The sequence below is a fragment of the Nematostella vectensis genome, chromosome 6, assembly GCF_932526225.1.
Source record: "Nematostella vectensis chromosome 6, jaNemVect1.1, whole genome shotgun sequence".
NCBI classification, from domain to species: domain Eukaryota; kingdom Metazoa; phylum Cnidaria; class Anthozoa; order Actiniaria; family Edwardsiidae; genus Nematostella; species Nematostella vectensis.
In genome coordinates, this window is record NC_064039.1 from 16,560,112 (window position 1) to 16,578,335 (window position 18,224).

The 18,224-nt window shown below is 40.6% G+C and overlaps 2 protein-coding genes across 2 annotated transcripts; both read right to left on the reverse strand.

Moving 5' to 3' along the window:
• Nucleotides 1–5,828: 5,828 nt before the first annotated feature.
• LOC116609958 lies at nucleotides 5,829–8,780 on the reverse strand. Its single transcript, XM_048729477.1, has 2 exons — nucleotides 7,136–8,780; nucleotides 5,829–6,238 (listed from the first exon to the last, which is right to left on the reverse strand). Exons 1-2 carry the CDS (start codon nucleotides 8,778–8,780, stop codon nucleotides 6,204–6,206), a joined length of 1,680 nt encoding a protein of 559 aa, XP_048585434.1. The 3' UTR covers nucleotides 5,829–6,203.
• Nucleotides 8,781–8,847: 67 nt separating this feature from the next.
• On the reverse strand, nucleotides 8,848–9,912 carry LOC116605101. The gene is made up of 2 exons (XM_048729478.1): nucleotides 9,217–9,912; nucleotides 8,848–8,977 (listed from the first exon to the last, which is right to left on the reverse strand). Exons 1-2 carry the CDS (start codon nucleotides 9,910–9,912, stop codon nucleotides 8,855–8,857), a joined length of 819 nt encoding a protein of 272 aa, XP_048585435.1. The 3' UTR covers nucleotides 8,848–8,854.
• Between the last annotated feature and the right edge of the window lie 8,312 nt (nucleotides 9,913–18,224).

Consider the following 18,224-nt stretch of genomic DNA (forward strand, 5'->3'; position numbering starts at 1 on the left):
CATCGCCCCACCACACTGCGCGTGAGGATTTGCTCCTTTTATTTTGTCCTGCTCCCCCGCGGGTTGCGTGCTGTTATTTTGCTCGATAGGAATGAGAAGAGATCATGTAAAATAACTCGGAAGAAGAAAATAAGTCTAACTTAAGTAAGCAAGATTGGCAAATATACTCACACAAAGCTAAATCCCTGGATAGTTTGACTGTTTTGTTTGTCTGAGCGGCGAAGTCAAGTGAAGAAGACGACGAGCGATAAAATGGCCTTGATACCGCGTTTGATTCAAATACCGACTCAGCTAGTATAGTAACAACATAATAATATAGCATATAATAATAACAACATCAAAGAAGTACAGTAATATCTCGCTCTTTATTTTCTCACTATTACAAAAGCTCAGATACTTCAGCTTGCTGGCTTTGATCATCACAAAAATGCATTCCCTCACTACAAGGATAGTTTTATGAAATGTATTTTCTTGTATTCCTTCTCAATTCAACGAAATATTCACAAAAATCAATAATATATAGATTTAAGGCACAGCCTAAAAGCGGAGCCAGCAATGAATCCCTTTTGTGTTGACTAATCGAGGTATTTTTGGGGGATCTAGTATCCTGCTCTTTACTGAGATTTTTTTATTGTACCAGCCAAATGGATCCAGGCCCTATTCAATAATTTAAATTATGCAGTATATCAAAGTTAACAGACACACTTCCTGGTGTAAATATGGCTGTCAAAGTTGTCAAAAGTCTAATGGTAAATTCTTATGTCCCATCATAGAGGTTCCTTTATGAATATTTTTTTTATCAAAACAATACTACGACAAGCTTTGCCCTTGTGCAGAATATGTCATGGATGTAACAGCATTCCTAACATTCGAAATAATATATTTAGACTCTTTAGATGCCATACTGTAATTTTTATGCATTGATTTAGTTGCGATTCTCTCCTTCATTGGACCGAATATTCAGAAAAATGTCTGGAAATTAAAATCCAAAAATATATCTCCTTTCATGCATTAAATATTGGTGCACCCACCTTTACCATATAGTGGCCTTGTTGTTGGTGGCCTACTCCAGAATGATTGCAATGAAGAAAAAACAGATTGATTTTGGAAGCAAATCCTAAACAAATCATCTAATGCATCACTGACAGTGCTAAAATGCTAACTTCTAATTTCAAATCAAACCCTTTCATTGATCTATGTTTGGGGAAGAGAGGAAGCAAAGAATATCAATTGACTAAAAAATAGTCCACGGGAGTGAAAATATAAAGGAAATTGACTCAACTTGAAAGGTTTGGTGAAAAAAATATGAAAGTAATAAAAAAATTTGATTGAGCATTTCTTGATATTTCCCCCTTCCCATTATCTTAACCATTTTATGCCTTCCCATTATCTTAACCATTTTATGCCTTCCCATTATCTTAACCATTTTATGCCTTCCCCACTTAGCTTCCATAGAACCAGAGCTGCTTTAACCCGCGCTTTGTTTACTGGGCATGGATACAAAACAAGACAGTGTTTGAATCATAATGGCTATGGGCTGTTAGCCCAAAGCCGCTTTATTAATAAAATTAATCAAAATATATAATTTGCTCTGATAAATCTAAACATTGTCCAGTAAAGGTGAGGGCAAACAACGCCAAATGCATGGTGGGTGGTTACCCACGATGCAGCCCCACCCAAGGGAAAAACAGCACTCGAGAACGATAGCACATATAAGCTTCAATCATACCTTCGCATAGTGTTGCTACTTAAAGCAAAAACAAAATGCTTTGTCAGTTATCCAATCACAACACAAGAAGGACACAGCCCATGCAAATGTTTCCTGTATTGTGACAGGAGAAAAGCAAATGCAAATTTGATAAAGGTGGCAGACTTTCGCCCTAATGAACAAGCTACTAACAAAGCAATTGTACCGCAAAGACAACGCCCATGCAAGTGATTGCCAGTACTATGCAAGAAAATAGAACAATTTAAGTTAAATGGATTCAATTAAACTGCTACCCTTGTAAGCAGTTGCCTTGTCTGGATTGTAGCTCAACCTAAACTCAAGGATGTGCAAGAAGTACACTACTATGTAAGTTGCTGCACATACTCAATCTATCGCCCTTGCAAGTAGAGGATTGTATACAGTATACATCATATGCCTTCGAGAACCAATGGATTCCCCAGCAATCGACCGGTTCTAAAAGGAAAAAAATTGTACTAATTCACAAGGCTATTGACCCGTATGTACTTCTGAAAGGCATTAGATTTCCAGCGTCCCATAATCCTGATCTGTGCATCAGATAACCCTTGCGCTGCTGCATGAGATGCAGCTCCAATCCGAAAGCTGTGCCCTTTATAAAATGATGGATCAAGACCTGAATGTCTTATAGCAAGTGACAGCAAGTTAGTGAATTTATCTCTAGTAACAGCATTACCAAAACTGTCCAAAAATAGGGGGCCAGCATGTGTACCCATCAAAACTAAGTACTGCAGCAGTAAATTAACTGGACAAGGGCTGTTCTGGCGCTGAATTATCAGGGAGAAGGGATGCTGATTGTAGCTTCGTTTAAAATTATGAAAAGTCAATTTCAGAGCTTTAACCACACCGGTCTCCTCTTTGAGTTGGGATAGTTGAAAAGTTGTTAACAGACTTCCTGTATTCTGAGTTTGACTGGATTGAGTCATTTCCCCAACTCGTAAGAAAGCATAAAAGGCAAAACAGCATATTGATTGAAAAAGACATGATTCAAATTTCGTGGAACAAATAACAAGAGCTGCTGTAACCAAACGTTGTAGTATTGGCAAGATGATGAGGAGCCGAGTATCAAGTTTAAAACCAATTTTGCTAAAGCCTTTGAGTATCTGGATCACATAAAAAGCCTTAGTTGGATCAGGAAGATTGGATAAACGATGTGAATAGCCCAGCGCACATACATAAGTGTGAATAGTTGAAGGGGCATAGTGATGATCGAATAAGTTGCAATAAAAAGAGCTACCATACTTGGCGATATGTGCAGCTGTACAACACAATTCTGGAAGGTAGCGCTGAGGAACTGGTTAAATAAACGCCAAGCCCGTCTATAGGTAGGGATGGATGATTGCTGGAGGCTTGAAGCCATGAGTGTTTCAACTATGGGCCCCAATGTTGTGGCAACAGAGACAACGGAATTTCCGTCGGGTTGGAATGCATGGTTGCTGGGGCTTTGTCTTTGAAAACCTGAAGCTGGAGACGAGATAAAGAATCTGCTAAAATGTTATGCACACCTGGTATATGCTTTGCTCTGAAAAGAATATTATGTTTAAGACAAAGGGCGACCAAGTGGCGGACAAAACACATTAGAGATTTATCCCTGCAGCTCTGTTTATTGATCACGTAAACCAATGCTTCGTTATCGGTGAAAAATAAAATGCACTGGTTGGTCATTCTATGCCCCCATAAATGTACACTAAGGACAATGGGATAGAATTCCAGAATAGCGATATTCTTTCCTATCCATGTATCGGGCCATTGCCCATAGCACCATTCGTCACCAAAAACCGCCCCATAACCCAGAGAGCCTGCAGCATCAGTAAAACGCTTAAGTTTAGGTGAGCTCACCCAGTGCTCGTCAAGGAAAAATGACTTGCAATTGAAATTCTGAAGAAAAGACAGCCAAATTTTTAAGTCCTCCTTGGCACTTATATTCAGTCTGATCTTGTGGTGAGGGGCCTTAACATTAATAGTGAGATCTATCAGCTGCCTCAGAAAGGCCCTGCCAGGCATGACAACAGAAATGCAAAATTTAGCATTCCAATTAGCGACTGTAATTCCTGGAGGGACACCTTCTTCCTGCGCAAAAAAAATTGTAATAAGCTGTATAGACTTGTCAATTTTGTCTTGTGGTAGGCGAGCCACTAACATTTGGGTATCAAGTTCGATACCCGCAAACTGCAAAGTAGTGGCAGGTCCCATTGTTTTCTCTGGTGCTATGGGAATACCCTAATAGACTAATAGAGATCTGCCCTGATTATTCTTGATAAATTATAAAGGAAACCATGATTCTTGTTAGTGTTATTAAGAAACCTAAAGAATGCAACAGATTTATTAGATAGTATAGTGAGGTGAGGCTGCAAGATTTTCCAAATGTGAAGTATTCTTGAATTAGAAATTTTATCACATTAGTTTTACAATTACAAAAATGAACTTGAAAACAGCTGAAATTAAAGTTTGATTACACAAAAGATAAGACTGAGATGGGGATGATGGGGATGGCATGTTTCTCAGAAGGGGGGAGGGGGTAGTGGTTACTCAAGTCTGTGCTGGGGTTAGGGATGTGAAACCCTTAACTGCTTATCTGATGCATTGCTTCCACCAATTTCACAGGGTCTTGAGGTTAAGCTCAAAAACCCTTAGCGGCACCCCTATACCCAAACATAGGTTAAATACCCCTCCCCTGGCTGGAGAGAGTCAAAATGTGTAAGAAGAGTAAAAATCGGGCCACAGCGAGTGTTTCGTCCCTAGGACCCTAGTGTTTATCCCAGAGTTAACACTAAATACAGTTCTAAAATCACTGTTTTACTCACATGTTTTGGCCCATAATCTTGGCTTCGGGTGGTGCATTAAGTAAAAGTAAGTTTAATATATTTTTTACTTGGTTTTGCTGGCAAAAAGCGATTGACAAATTCGACCATGTTTAAATCTGTTTGTAACTTCCGGACTTTTGTATCCATACTTTTGGCCGTTTACTCACAAACAAACTTCAGAGCACCGAATAATTCAAAGTATACTTAAAGTTAAGAAGTTGCCTTGAGAGCAAAACGATCTTCCCTCCGAGCAAGGCTTTCTCTTCTGTGACTCTTTGATCGTAGTCATTCGCGTCTTAGAGGTTTGTATACAGGCTATTCGCGTCTGTGTGTATCACGTAGCCGAGTTGTTTTTGTATCAAGAACAAAACACCGCGCACACACCGAATCGCGAATGTAACCGTCGGAACTTGACATTAAGAACCGTGCGGTTAAGGCAAATGTAGAAACAAGTGCAATACTGAAAGAAAAACTATCACGTTCTGACACCAGCCAAAAAGTAGGCAAAAATAAATGGAATGAAACGAAAACGATCTAGCGAAAGGCAACGTGAGAACGAATACATGATACAAGGCATGGACTTAAAAGAATTTATTAACAAATTAAATAATAAATTTTAAGTGATAACATAGTCAAATCCCGAGAAAAGGTAACCTAAACCAAATGCTAGTTTTAAAAACAAAGTACTTACAACCGGTAAATCAAACTGAACACAACTGGCATGACAGGCCCGTACGGACAGCGCTCTAAGCTTGTAGCTTATCTCTGCTGACTGTCTTTCCTGAGCAACTGCATTTCTCGCTCCCGCATCACGCCTCGCAAGCAATGCGTCTCCTTTGCTCAACGGTACTAAAAAACAGATACTGTAAAAACAGCCGCTTTTATACTCGCTTGGGGACGCGCATTTTTCTAGGGACGCTAACATTTACTAACGTTCAAATTACTCAGCGTCCATTGTCCTGTCAAATTTAGAAACTAATCTTCCTGGGAAATGGTAAAAGGACGCTTACTTGATTCAATTAGCACTATTAGCTATTGATACTAATCTAAAGAAATTTTTAAACATGTTCATTAAATTAATGTTCTTTCTTTGATTGTTCTTTCATGGGGTCACATCCACCCCTGCTTTTCTGTGCTTACTAACAGGACAAACAAACATCTTTTTATCACGATAAGAAAACAGGATACAATTAATTTGAGCACGTTGAAAGTAAATTCCTAAACGTGTACGGATCGAATTAGAATCACGTTTGAGAAACAATCTGTAAAATACGTTGTTGTGAATTTAAAAGAACATTTATTTGAAGATGGATAATGATTTTGTAGTAGTTACAGTTGATTTCTGGATCTGCTCGCTGTCTCTGTTCACTGTCTTCTCGTTCTATCGTTCTGTCGTACCAGCGTGTTTCATACCGTTTTATCAGGAAAAGGCTAGGCGTCTATTTACACAGCTGCAACAAGTATCTATTGTGATCAACTAATCTCTTAATTAAAAATAGTTTAGATAATTAGATCTCAGGAATAATTTACATAATCACGATTGCTCAATCTCCGACACACTCCCCCCAAATATCGTGAGCAAGATATATGTTAACTGAGGAGATTGGAATAGCATGTTGAATTCTAGTAACGTCTCAATGTTCCTTTGAGTGTCTCTATGTATAACAAAACTCTATAGTTGTATAAACGCTTAGTGTTCGTATTGTACACAAATGTACGGTTCGTCTCCCGATCATAGGTTTTCTGCGTCGTCTAGCGGCAGCTGCGGCATCTCTCCGTGGCCTAAACTCTGCAGCATTGGGCCGGAGTCTCTCATCAGGTTGAGGTCGCACGACATCATCGACCTTTAGTTCTAGCGGATACAGGAGTTGTACAGGACGTTCGATGTATGACTTCCCAGCACGAAGCTTCGCCCCTCGCACCTCGCCGTCCTTGCTAGTAATTAAGGAACTCACAATTCCCAACTGCCATTTGCCGCGATTCTTCTCCTCGGATTTAACGATAACCACTTCGCCGATTGTAGGCTTGGTGTCCGGTGCTCCGGCCTTTGCACGGTGACGCTCACGAAGACCGCGCAGATACTCATCTGTCCATCTCTTCCAGACCGCGTCTTTACACTTAATGAGATGTTTGGCGCGCTTGCGCAAATCTGTGTCTTGTATGTGATGCGCTTGTATCTCTGGTAAGGTGTTGCTCTTGATAAAGAGAAGCGAGTGTGGCGTTAGAAGTGGGAGCTGCACGTCGTCTTCTATATAACTCAGCGGCCTGTTGTTTAGTGTGATTTCCATATCTAGCAGGATCTCTTGTAGCCCCTTCCAATACAACATCCCATGGCCGATAGACTTGTGTAGGCTTGCTTTGACGAGACCTATCATCCGTTCAAACTGGCCTCCCCACCAGGGCGCACGACTCAAGTTGAACTGCCATCTTATCTGGTTGACTGAGAGATAATCTTGTAGGCGCTCATCCTGCATAACCTGCTTGATCCACTTCTCCGCCCCCACAAACGTTCGTCCGTTGTCTGAGTAGATAATATCTGGCCTCCCCCGGCGTGCGATGAACTGCTTCAGACTATGAAGGCAGTCTGGAGTCTCTAGGCTTGGTAGGAGGTCAAGGTAGATTCCTCTCGTAAGGCTGCAGGTGTACAGTAGTAAATACGCCTTTTCTTCTTTCTGTCTGGCAACACGGTATTTGATTGGCCCAGCGAAGTCTACGCCGATGACTTGGTAGGCGCTGGTACCTTGCGTCCTTGTAACAGGAAGGTCTGCGGGTGGCGGGGTCGAGTATGCCACTGTTTGAAAGGGCTTACAGCCATGGCATTTCTTGCGCACCTTTCGCACCAGCTGTCGCAACCTCGGGACCCAGAAGTCTTCGCGTACTTTTGCCATAGTGAGTCCCACTCCCCCGTGGAGAGTGCGTAAATGCGCCTCCTCTACTATGCGCTGAGTGTATATATGTACGTGTGGTAGGTAGACTGGATACTGGCCCTGGACTCGTCCTCGGCACTCGAGTAGACCTTCTCCGTTGAGTTGTAGGTTGAGCGCGATGCGATCGTCTGACAGATCACAGCTGTTCTGGGCTTGCTTGATCCAGAAGCACCTCTGAATCTCTGTCTCCTCTGTTAGTAAGGGCCCAGTTCTTTTCTTGACACCTTTCTTGCGACTTTGGCAGTTGTACGCAAATCTGCGCATCCAGCAGCATATCCTCACAGCTTTGTGTAGCGGGTATTTCTCGAGGAGCTCGTCGATTTCGTTGCGCTCCGCCACAGCCAACGACAGTACTTGTCTAACAAGCTTAGCTTCCGCTTTGCTTTCTACTGACTGTTCGAGTACTATGCCTTCAGGCCAGCATCCGGGTTCGGACAGCCACTCCGGACCCTTCCACCACATGTCAGCATTCACAACGCTCCCCCCTCGGCTTCCGAGATCAGCGGGATTGTCTTTGGTTGGCACGTGATGCCACGTGACATCTTGGTGACTGTTTATCTTGTGTACTCGGTTGGACACAAACTGCTTGTAGTCGCCTTGGTTGTTTATCCAGTAGAGTGCAACTGTACTGTCGGGCCAGCAGTGCAGACCGCTGACCGGAAGTCCATCAAGAGTTCCCTTGACATTGTTGATTAAGTTAACGGCCAAATGGCCAGCCACTAACTCCAAGCGTGGTATTGTAAGACCTTGCTTGGCCAGTCTTGCTTTAGCTGCCACCAGACCTTGATTAACGCCAGACTCTTGCGTGACGACGGCGTAAACACAAGCAGAGACACCTTGCGCTGAAGCGTCTCCAAACGAGTGCAGTTCTATGCTCTTGATTACTTCACGGTGAGTCACTAGCGACCTTGACACTTCAACTCTCTGGGGAAGAGAGTTTTCCCACTTAGACCATACTTTCTTCAATTCATCCGAGATCGGTGCATCCCAAGCCATCTTGGCGTCGCATACGGAACGATAAACCAATTTACCGCTAAGAGTGGTGGGCGATAAAAGCCCCAGGGGATCATAAACTTTAGCGAGCTTCGCTAAAATCCCTCGCTTTGTCAGCGCAAAGTTTCCTTGCGGTATTGTCACGCTCAGCTTGTCTTCTCCGGTTTGCCAGCCAAGCCCGAGTAAGCTGCATTCCTCGTTGACTGGTACTCCTAGCTCTTTTTTTGGCGTAAGTTGAATCCTCGCTCGCGGGTCCTTCAGACTCGAGCTCCTTGGCGTTGGAGTGCCACTTGTGTAGTTTGAAACCAGCATCTTGAAATATCTGTGTAGCTTTCTCCTTGAGTTCCCTAGCTTCTTTCACGGTGCTTGCGCCGGAAATTAAATCATCAACGTAAAGTTCTTTCCTGATCCTCGAGACCACTTCCGGTTCTTTTTCCTCCCAGGTATCCAAATGAGCCTCGATTACTCCCCCCAGCAAAAAGGGAGATGGCGCGAGACCAAACAATGCCCTCGTGAATCTTAGTGTTTGTACTGGAGAGTGTTCATTTGTACGCCAATGAAATCGCATTGCATCACGGTCGCATTCTCTCACGCGTACTTGTAAGAATGCTTTCTGTAGATCACCGGTTATCGCAACAGTGTTGAACCTCCCACGAACTAGAACGTCCCAAATCTTGTTCTGTAATGGCGGTCCTTTGTGTAGACAGTCATTAAGTGATGGCGCCTCCCTGTGTTCCTTAGCTGACGCGTCGTAGACGATACGTAATTTACTGCTTTCAGCTTGAGTACGTAAGACGGGTGTGTTAGGGATATAGAATTCCCTGCCTATGCTCGGTCCTTCGGCGGCCTCTACGATTCCTTCGGTAATTTGTTCTTCTATTATCTCTGCGTACTTTGCTGTGAGATCTTGCCGCTCGAGCTTCTTTGTTAAACTAGCCAGTCGCTGTAAACTTCCTGCCTTGTTGCTAGGAAGTGGTGGGTGATCGCCTTTCCATGGGAGTCCAGTTATATAACAGCCGTTTTCATCTCTCGCTAACTGTTCTTTGAACTCTTGATACACTGTGTCTTGACTGTTTGTAGGCGTATCCTCGAGTCCCAAAATGTCAAGCTTGCATAACTCTTCGTAGTCAACTTGCGTAGTTTGACATGCCAACATGTTTCCAATATCGATAGGTTCTTTTCCAGGAGATATTATAGTCCATCCAAATCTAGTAAGTTCTGCGACCGGTTGCCCCGACATTCCAATCTTTGGTGCAGTTTCTGTTTTGACTTTAGCGTATTCGCTAGCCCCAAGAATAATATGAATGGGTAATTTGTCCTTTGTACTTGTGCCTTGAACATTGACTTGATTTAAATGCGCATGTTCTCCAATCAGCTTATTGTAGTTGGGATTATCGATAAACAAAAGTTCTCCTTTGTTTACTTTGGTCACCTCGACACCCATTTCATAGTCACCGCCGACCGCTTTAATTGTAATGTTTGCTAGTTCAACTTCAAGTGTTGTGCTTCCAAGCATCATGTCTATTTTCCGTACTTCCCGTGTGACTTGCCGTTTTTTGAGTCGATCAAGCAGCGCGGCTGATGCGTACGAACTCCCGGAACCCGTGTCCAGTAACGCTCGGCATTTAAATCTTTCGACATCCACAATGACCACTGGATATACAACTTGACCAACGGGGACTCCTGCGGTGACAAGTAGTGGGTTGCTGTTGGACTTTACATCCGAATCGCAGATAGACGTGTGGTGGCGCTGTTTGCACTTAAAACAGTTTGACTTGCTTTTGCATTCTTCAGCACGATGTTTTCCCTTGGTGCAATTAAAACACAGTTTCTCTTTGACGAGTATCCGTTTCCGTTTCTTTATGTCGGTAACCTTTGCACAATCAACCCCTTTTTGAGCACCGCCACAATAAACGCATGTAAGGTTATTCACGGCCCGTTGATCTTCAGAACTGTTAACGGTACTTGTTTGATATAGCCTAGATGATCGCGCTTGTTGAGAATTGTTAGACTTGGTTTTATCCTAAAAGTTACTTTCAACAGGGTTAATCTCTGTCCAGCGCTTAAGTTGTTGTAATAGATCATTGAACCCCCAATCGCGCCATCCGTCACAGCCCCGCACCAGATCGGACTTAATCCCCTTCAACTTGTCGAGCGTGCCACGAACATTTCCTCGAACGTCGTGCAACCGTCCCAGTGTTTCCAAGCTCTGCACATTCAATCGCAGTGTTTTATAAAAGTCTTTCACTTTTCGTGGGCTTGTGCCTGTTATGACCGGCAAATCCATAATGTTTTTGATATAGATATTTATAATATCGCTGGAGTTCCCGTACTCTTCCTTTAGTATGGTGTTAGCCTTTTCATAGCCCTCAGCAGTGAACGGCAATCCATCAATATCTTGTCTGATTTCGTGTATAAGATACTCTTTGAGGTAGGCAAATTTCGTTACTGGGGATGCGTTTGTGGCGTCAACCTCACAGCTAAACCTTCCCCAGAACGACAGCCAATTCTCCGACTTTCCAGTAAACTTCGTAATGGTCAATTTCGGAAGTTTAGTGTTCGTAGCACTGTTGTTGCTAGCTGAGTGATCCATGCTCGAAGTGGTGTTTTGATCCTTTTCAAATGTTGCCTTTTGTTGAAGTAGTTCCTGCTGATACTTCAGCTGCTTAAGATGGCTCTCGTGGCATCTCTTGTCTTCTTCTTCTTTTTGCGCATATTGTATGGCAGCCTGAAGTTTTGCGTTAGCGGAATCTGCGTCCTCTAACTCCTTCTCTACGCTTTCGCCCCATTGTCCTATTTCTTTCTCGCTCTCGCCCTTCGCGAATTTCTTTTCTTCTAGCTGCTCTTTGATATCACTCACCGCATTAATCCCGTTCGTGATAGAGTTGTAATGTCGCGCCAAGGCTTGTTTATCCTTTGTCAGGACATCGTTTGTTTTCAGCACTCGAAATCTCAACGTTTTAAGCTTCGCTTCTAACTTCTTAGTTAGCTTCTCCATCTTGACAAATGCGTTCTTATCCGCTAGGTTCTTGAAATCTTTGCAAAATCTAAAATAACTCAAAATACCACCCGGTCACACGAACAAACAGGCCAGTGTAAAGAGAGATACAAGGGAAAAGATAGCAGGTACAAAACACCGCGCACACACCGAATCGCGAATAAACAGGCCAATGTAAAGAGAGATAAAAGGGAAAAGCTAGCAGGTAAAAACGATCTTAGTCATTCCGCCATTTTGTTCGACCCAGTTTCCGACAAGGTATGGTTACACGAAATACTTACCGAAGAACCTCCGCTGAACATGTATCGCGGGCTATGATAACCATGGGTCAACTTAACTTTTTTTTCTTCCTTTTTTTGGATCACTTCACCTATCTGGAACACGTAGGACGATATCATCGTCCTACGTTATATCGTCCTACGATTTACGTTATCGTAGACGATGTTCGTTTATTGATTTGCGTTACGATTTACGTTACGATTTTCGTTTACGATTTACGTTATCCATCCCTCCCTCCCCTAAAGTTCAAGGAAGTGCGGGTCAAAAAATTGGTCCGATTAACTTTTCAAAAACAGAAACACCAAAAAACTATTATTAAATTATTCGAGTTAAATCTACTTTAAAGTAGATTCCTTTACCAGCCACTCGATCTCTGTATTTTGTTTTTATTGTAAATATTAGATGAAAAATAGAATCTAATCTCAAAACAACCAAAGCAAAAGTGGCTTCTCAAAGTTAGTCGATGAAAATGTTTTCACTATTTTTAACACGCCAGAAGATTGAATAGACAACTCAGTGTAATTTTACCCCGAAGACTTCTTTACTCATAACTGTTAAAGTCCATATAACCTTTAAGAGATGAAAGATTAGTTCAATTCTTTATATTTTTAACTTCCAAATGGTATGTGGTCTGTATGGACGCTATATAACGAGAGCGAGCTGTTTTCGAGACCTACAACAAAACGATATTTTCTCTTTTCGCATATAATCCTCTGCTTTAAATTATTCTTCTCTTCATTGTGGGTAGCAATCGAAAACAATTCGCCAATATTTTGAGGTATTGCCGAAAATGCGTTGTTTTATATTTTTCTGACAAAACTTGGAATTATTCACTATAATAATTTTAGAAAAATTCGCGCGGCCAGGAAAATTTTCAAAGCTCTGTATAAAAATTCGAATTTCCATCAAATTCGATTCCCTTTTCCGCTTATCTCTGTTTTTTTTTGGCTAGATTAATATAAGTGAAAGGTTTTAAGAAGTTTAAAGGGTAGAAATTAAGGTGAGTTCCCCCCCCCAAAAAAAAAAGCACGCAACAAAATCGTCAATTGCTAATATTATTATTTTATTATATTGCTCTTCATAACTAAATTAACAGACAAACGAGACCATACATGTATTAAAAAGAAATATACATTGATAAGCCGAAGTTAAAAATCCAAGTCAAAATATTTCAAAATAATCGTGATCTCCATTTCATGAAGATCACGCATAGCATGGGTGCGCGGTATTTCTAGCCCAAGCACTCCAAGCTCAGAGTTTAGCACGAAATACCAAGACAGTCAAACATTTTTTTTTACTGGATGGCTATTAAAATTATGGGACCGAATTATGGACTTGTCATCCGATTTCACAAGTTTATTGTTTAGCTTGAATTAGATTTTAATTAAGTTTGATATTTGGAATAAAGGTATCTTTTTTTCATAGAGATAAAGATATAATTCTAGAATGCACCCCTCGTCAAATGAGCACCATGCTTCCAAATAACGAGTAAAAGCGAGTAGCATTCAATATATAATTTTGTTGTATCGCCCTCTCAAAACTGTTTAAAACTAATGGAAAGAATTCCAATGGTTGTAATGGGGAGTTGATATTTGAAAATATTTAGTTGCATTGCTGAGTCTTTTAAGCTTAAAACGCCGAATTCCTCCGCGAAAACATCTACTTTGTAAAACTCAAGAATCCCCTTTTTTAAGGTTAGAATAAATACCTTTATAAATAAAAAAGGAAGAGTGTTCAATTTTCAGCTACATTGAAATGAAACTACAGCGAGGGTATTTGAATTTTATTTTCGGATCTGAGCTTGCTTGAGAAACAAGTAGTTCTGAAGGCCATTCATTGTTTATTTTTGTTGCGAAAACACTTTTTGCGTGATCCCTCGGTATGATCTTGAAATCAAACGGTAACATGTTGAGATGGTGTGCTCAGCTGGTTTTTCCGTGAAAGGTGGGGTCCAAAGGTGGTCCAACATTCCATTATAGATCAAAAACGAAAATGTAAATCGTAAACGTAAATCGTAAACGAAAATGGTAACGTAAATCGTAAACGTAAATCGTAACTTAAATCGTAACGTAAATCGTAAACTAAAATCGTAACGTAAATCGTAAACGTAAATCGTAACGCAAATCGTCCACGATGTTAAATCGTAGACAATAAACGAACATCGTCTACGATAACGTAAATCGTATGACGATATATCGTAGGACGATACCATCGCCCTACGTGTTCCAGATACGTGAAGTGATCCCTTTTTTTTCAACATTTTTTTTCTTAAAGAATTGGTTTTAACTTTTTTTTCTCAAATATTTTTTTCAACTTTATTTTTTTATAGAGTTTATAAACTTTTTTTTTGACTAGAAGTTTTTAATTTTTAATTTTTTTCTTACTAGATTTTTCCTTACAAGGATTTTCAAGTAATTGTTTTTTCTAATTTTTCTAATTTTTTTTTTCGCATATACATTTAGTTTTATGTATTTTTCATTAGATTTTCACTTCTTGAATATATATATTTTTAATTTCTAAAAAAAAATTCTCTGATTTTTTTTTTCATGTTTAAAAAATGCTATGATACCGATGGGCCACCATACCGTGCTTATATTTAGTCGTCATTACGGGGCCGAATGGGGCCTGGGAGTTGCGCGGCTGACTGGCTGGCGAGTGACACCACACATATCAAACATATTCCCCACGGATAGTGTCCTTCGTATGTATTGCCTTATATGGGCATAGATGCGAAATTTAGAAGACCTAAAGTTTTCCCGCTCCCCGATCTCCAGAAAACATGGTAAAAAATACTGATTCCTGTCAATTTGAGACTCGCGGCAAAAATTATTAAGCAAAACTTGCTCGCTTGGTCAAATCTTTTTCTTACTAATCCTATAAACTCCTTAGACCCAGGCCTCCAAGAGATTGACCGAGCGGGTTTTAAGGTCACCCAAATATTGATATGGGGTACCCGCGCAATGACCAAAAAACTAAGTCGCATAGTTATACCATATTTCTATACCTATGGAGCTCCGCGCGCGGTCGCGCTGGCTCCGCTATCATATCTAATGTCTAACTTACAGATTTCGTTTGACCATTAGGAGGATAATAAATGTTGATAAACCAGAAAAAAGCAACAAGTTAGAGCGTAAACGGTGTTTGAAACAAGGTTTTTCGCTCTTGATTTTGAATGAAGTCTCTTATGCTCTTTTTGTCCTACTTCCCCGCGGGTTGCGTGTTGTTGTTTTGCCAAATCGATAGGAATGACAAGAGATCATGTAAAATAACACGGAAGAAGAAAACAAGGTTAACTTAAGTAAGCAAGGTTGGCAAATATACTCACAGAAAGCTAAATCCCTGAATAGTTTGACTGTTTTGTTTGTCTTAGCGGCGAAGTCAAGTGAAGAAGAAGGAAAAAACCGACGAGCGATAAAATGGCTGTGATACCGCGTTTGATTCAAATCCCGATTTCAGCTTGTATAATAACAACATAATAATAACAACATCAAAGGAGTACAGTAATATCTCCCTCTTTATTTTCTCACTATTACAAAACCTCAGATACTTCAGCTTCCCTCTTCAACTTCCCTCGCTACAAGGGTAGTTTTATGAAATGTTCTTGGATTCCTTCTCAATTCACCGGAATATTCACAAAAATCAATATCATATCTAATGTCTAACCTACAGATTTCGTTTGACCATTAGGAAGATAATGAATGTCGAGAAACCACGAAGAAGCAGCAAGTTAGAGCGAAAACGGTGTTTGAAGCACGAGGATTTCCGCTCTTGATTTTGAATGAAGTCTCGTTTACAAAATTTTGCAATCCTCGAAGTACTACATCCCCTTAATAAACCGCAACTGCCCGTATCCTTGATGCTAGAATTAAATTTATGATGATATTTATGCAAATAGGGTGGTATTTTTTTCGGTGTCAAGTAACAAAACAGCGGCAAACAACAAGATGTAAATGCCAAAGCGCGGGAGCTGGGTGAGTAAAAATGCTCACGCGCAGTGGTGGGGTGGTGGTTACTAAAAATAGCCAGATTCGGAATCGACATGGCGCGCGGGTAATACCAAAGTGTCCCTCTCTTATCATAATGCTCTCTTGATATAACACGTTAAGAAATGGACTGTGCGCCACCTTTCACGGGAGAACGGCTGAGCTAGAAAACTCCGAAACAATACCATTTCCACACATTACCGAAGAAAAATGTTTTTTTATTTCAATATTATACCGGGAATACCGGTATTCGATTTTTTTATAAAAGCAAAAGGTTTGTTCGTTACAAATAGTTGGCTGTCATTTTGTATTTTATATATATAACAACATATCTTTTATGTCACATCGATTTTCATTAAAGTAATGGACCACTAAATAACACACTAAACCCAAGAAAGCTAACGAAGCGAGGATTAACGATGAACTGGCATGGTTTGAATTTGGTTGTCCGGTTCCCGCCAAAAAGATCATACACAGGGCTCCCAACGGGCGGTATTTTATAGAAAGCGCCTTTTTACATTTTTATAAGGTAAATTAAATATGAAATAAATATATTTGGGACTCAAAAGGGAGGCATTTGTTTAATTAATGTGTTTGCGATTCCCCGAAAGCACCAGGAAGCCCAATACATTGAAGGATTGAAATATACCTTAAAAAAATTTGTACAACAAAGAATTGCTTTTCGTGAATATTTCACGGGCAACCACTAGTTGTCAATAAACAGGGGTGGATCCAGACTGATTCAACTGATTCCAGTGAATCACTCAAATCCCAGAAAAATGTTATTTTTTTGTAGATTTGAATTTCAAAACGTTCAATAAAAATAAACATCCATCTGTTGTCTGTTATTTAAACACTATAACACCTGCTTCCTGGGTTATTTCGCTGTTATTTCCTTAAGCGCTTAGACAGCATTTCCGGTCCCCTCCACGGGAAATATTGCTCCTGATGGTGAGTGATAAATCTAGTTTGGGGGAGGGGACCCATTTAGAAATTTTGCGCGTGTATAAAAATTATGCGCGTGTTCTGGAACCACTCAAGCTCTTCACCGATTGGCTAAGGCCCACGCGGAACTACTCAAGCTTTGTTTTGATTGGTTGCTATAACGTGTGAATCACTTTGGAATCAGTTGACAATAAAATCCCGATACTACCCATGAGAAAGTAGGCCTTTGCTTGTTTTAGCGTGTGATCTCTTGTATACATCTCTCGAACCGAAATCTTGAAAAGCTAAGCATGGCTTCATAAAATGCAGACGTTTCTCGAGGAGAGCCTGTCTGCCGAAAGGAGGAGTGTTATCCTTTTGATTATGGTGTAGAATATGATCGAATTCAGATCCCGAGAAGTTGGAATTAATGATGAAAGTGTGGCGACAGGACGATAGCTCTTTAGAATTCTCTCTGAGTTATGGCAATGGAAAGTGGTCGCCCTCGTAAGTGAAATACAATATATAGATTTCGGCACTGCCTAAAGGCGGAGCCAGCGTTTGATACCTTTTTGTGTTGACTGATAGGGGTAATTTAGGGGGATCTAGGTGTCTTTAAAATGTTCTTTTTAAGTAGATTAAAAAAGTCATTTTTATTGCCATGTCATTATGAATTGTACAGGCCCGTACCTAGTAGGGGTCCCCCCACACACACACAACGGCCAAAGGAATACTTTCGGTTCTCAATAGACGTGCTATTATTTGTAGACAAAACTCACTCTGGTATGTAGCCAGATCCGACATTAAACCTCCCCTGGAGATACTGCAAAGGCGCGGTCAGATTTTTATCAGAGAACTTCCCCCCCCCCGGAAATATAAGGTCATCTTTTTTTATTTCTCACCCCCCCCCCCCCCAAGAAAAATCTTCGGTATGGGTCTGTTGCATTGGCCGCTCCAAATGTATCAAGCAAGCACTCATTTAATAATATTAAATATGCAGTATGAAAGTTAACAAATACTAAACCATGGTGTGAAAAAAGCTGTCTTGACGAGAATGATTTTCAGGAGTCTAATGGTCAATTCTTATTTTCTTATTTTCTCTCTTATTTAACTCCACTATCTATATTTTGTTTTTTTATCAAAATAGCATTCTAACAAGCTTTGACCTTCTGAAGAATATATCCAGGATGTAACAGTATTCCAAGGAATTAGATGCCATACTGTAGTTTTCACGTACTGCAACTGATTATTCAGAAGAATGTGTTGAAATTAAACTCCACAAATATACCTCCTGACATGCATTACATATTGGTGCACCCACCCTTTGGCCTTTTTTTAGAAACTTTGGATCCACCCATACAGGCTACTCAAAAATAAATGCAATGGAGGCAAATCCTAAATTATTGAAAGTTTCTAATTTCAAACCAAACCATGTTCATTGCGATCTATGTTGGGGGCAGAGAGGAATAAATATACAAATAAACAAAAAGTCAATTGGGAACGGAGAAATGGAGAAATGTGACTCTATTTAAACAAAATGTTACTCTATTCTAAAACATTTATAACAATAAT

What these genes read in the sequence shown, in the direction of transcription:
- LOC116609958 (XM_048729477.1), bottom strand. Translation starts at nt 8,780, where the DNA reads ATGCTGGTTTCAAACTACACAAGTGGCACTCCAACGCCAAGGAGCTCG. An exon ending in CCTACCAAGCCTAGAGACTC is followed by an intron (nt 6,239 to 7,135) that starts CAGACTGCCTTC and finishes TACGAACACTAA; the next exon opens with GCGTTTATACAACTATAGAG.
- LOC116605101 (XM_048729478.1), bottom strand. Translation starts at nt 9,912, where the DNA reads ATGGGTGTCGAGGTGACCAAAGTAAACAAAGGAGAACTTTTGTTTATC. An exon ending in AATTACGTATCGTCTACGAC is followed by an intron (nt 8,978 to 9,216) that starts GCGTCAGCTAAG and finishes AAGATTCACGAG; the next exon opens with GGCATTGTTTGGTCTCGCGC.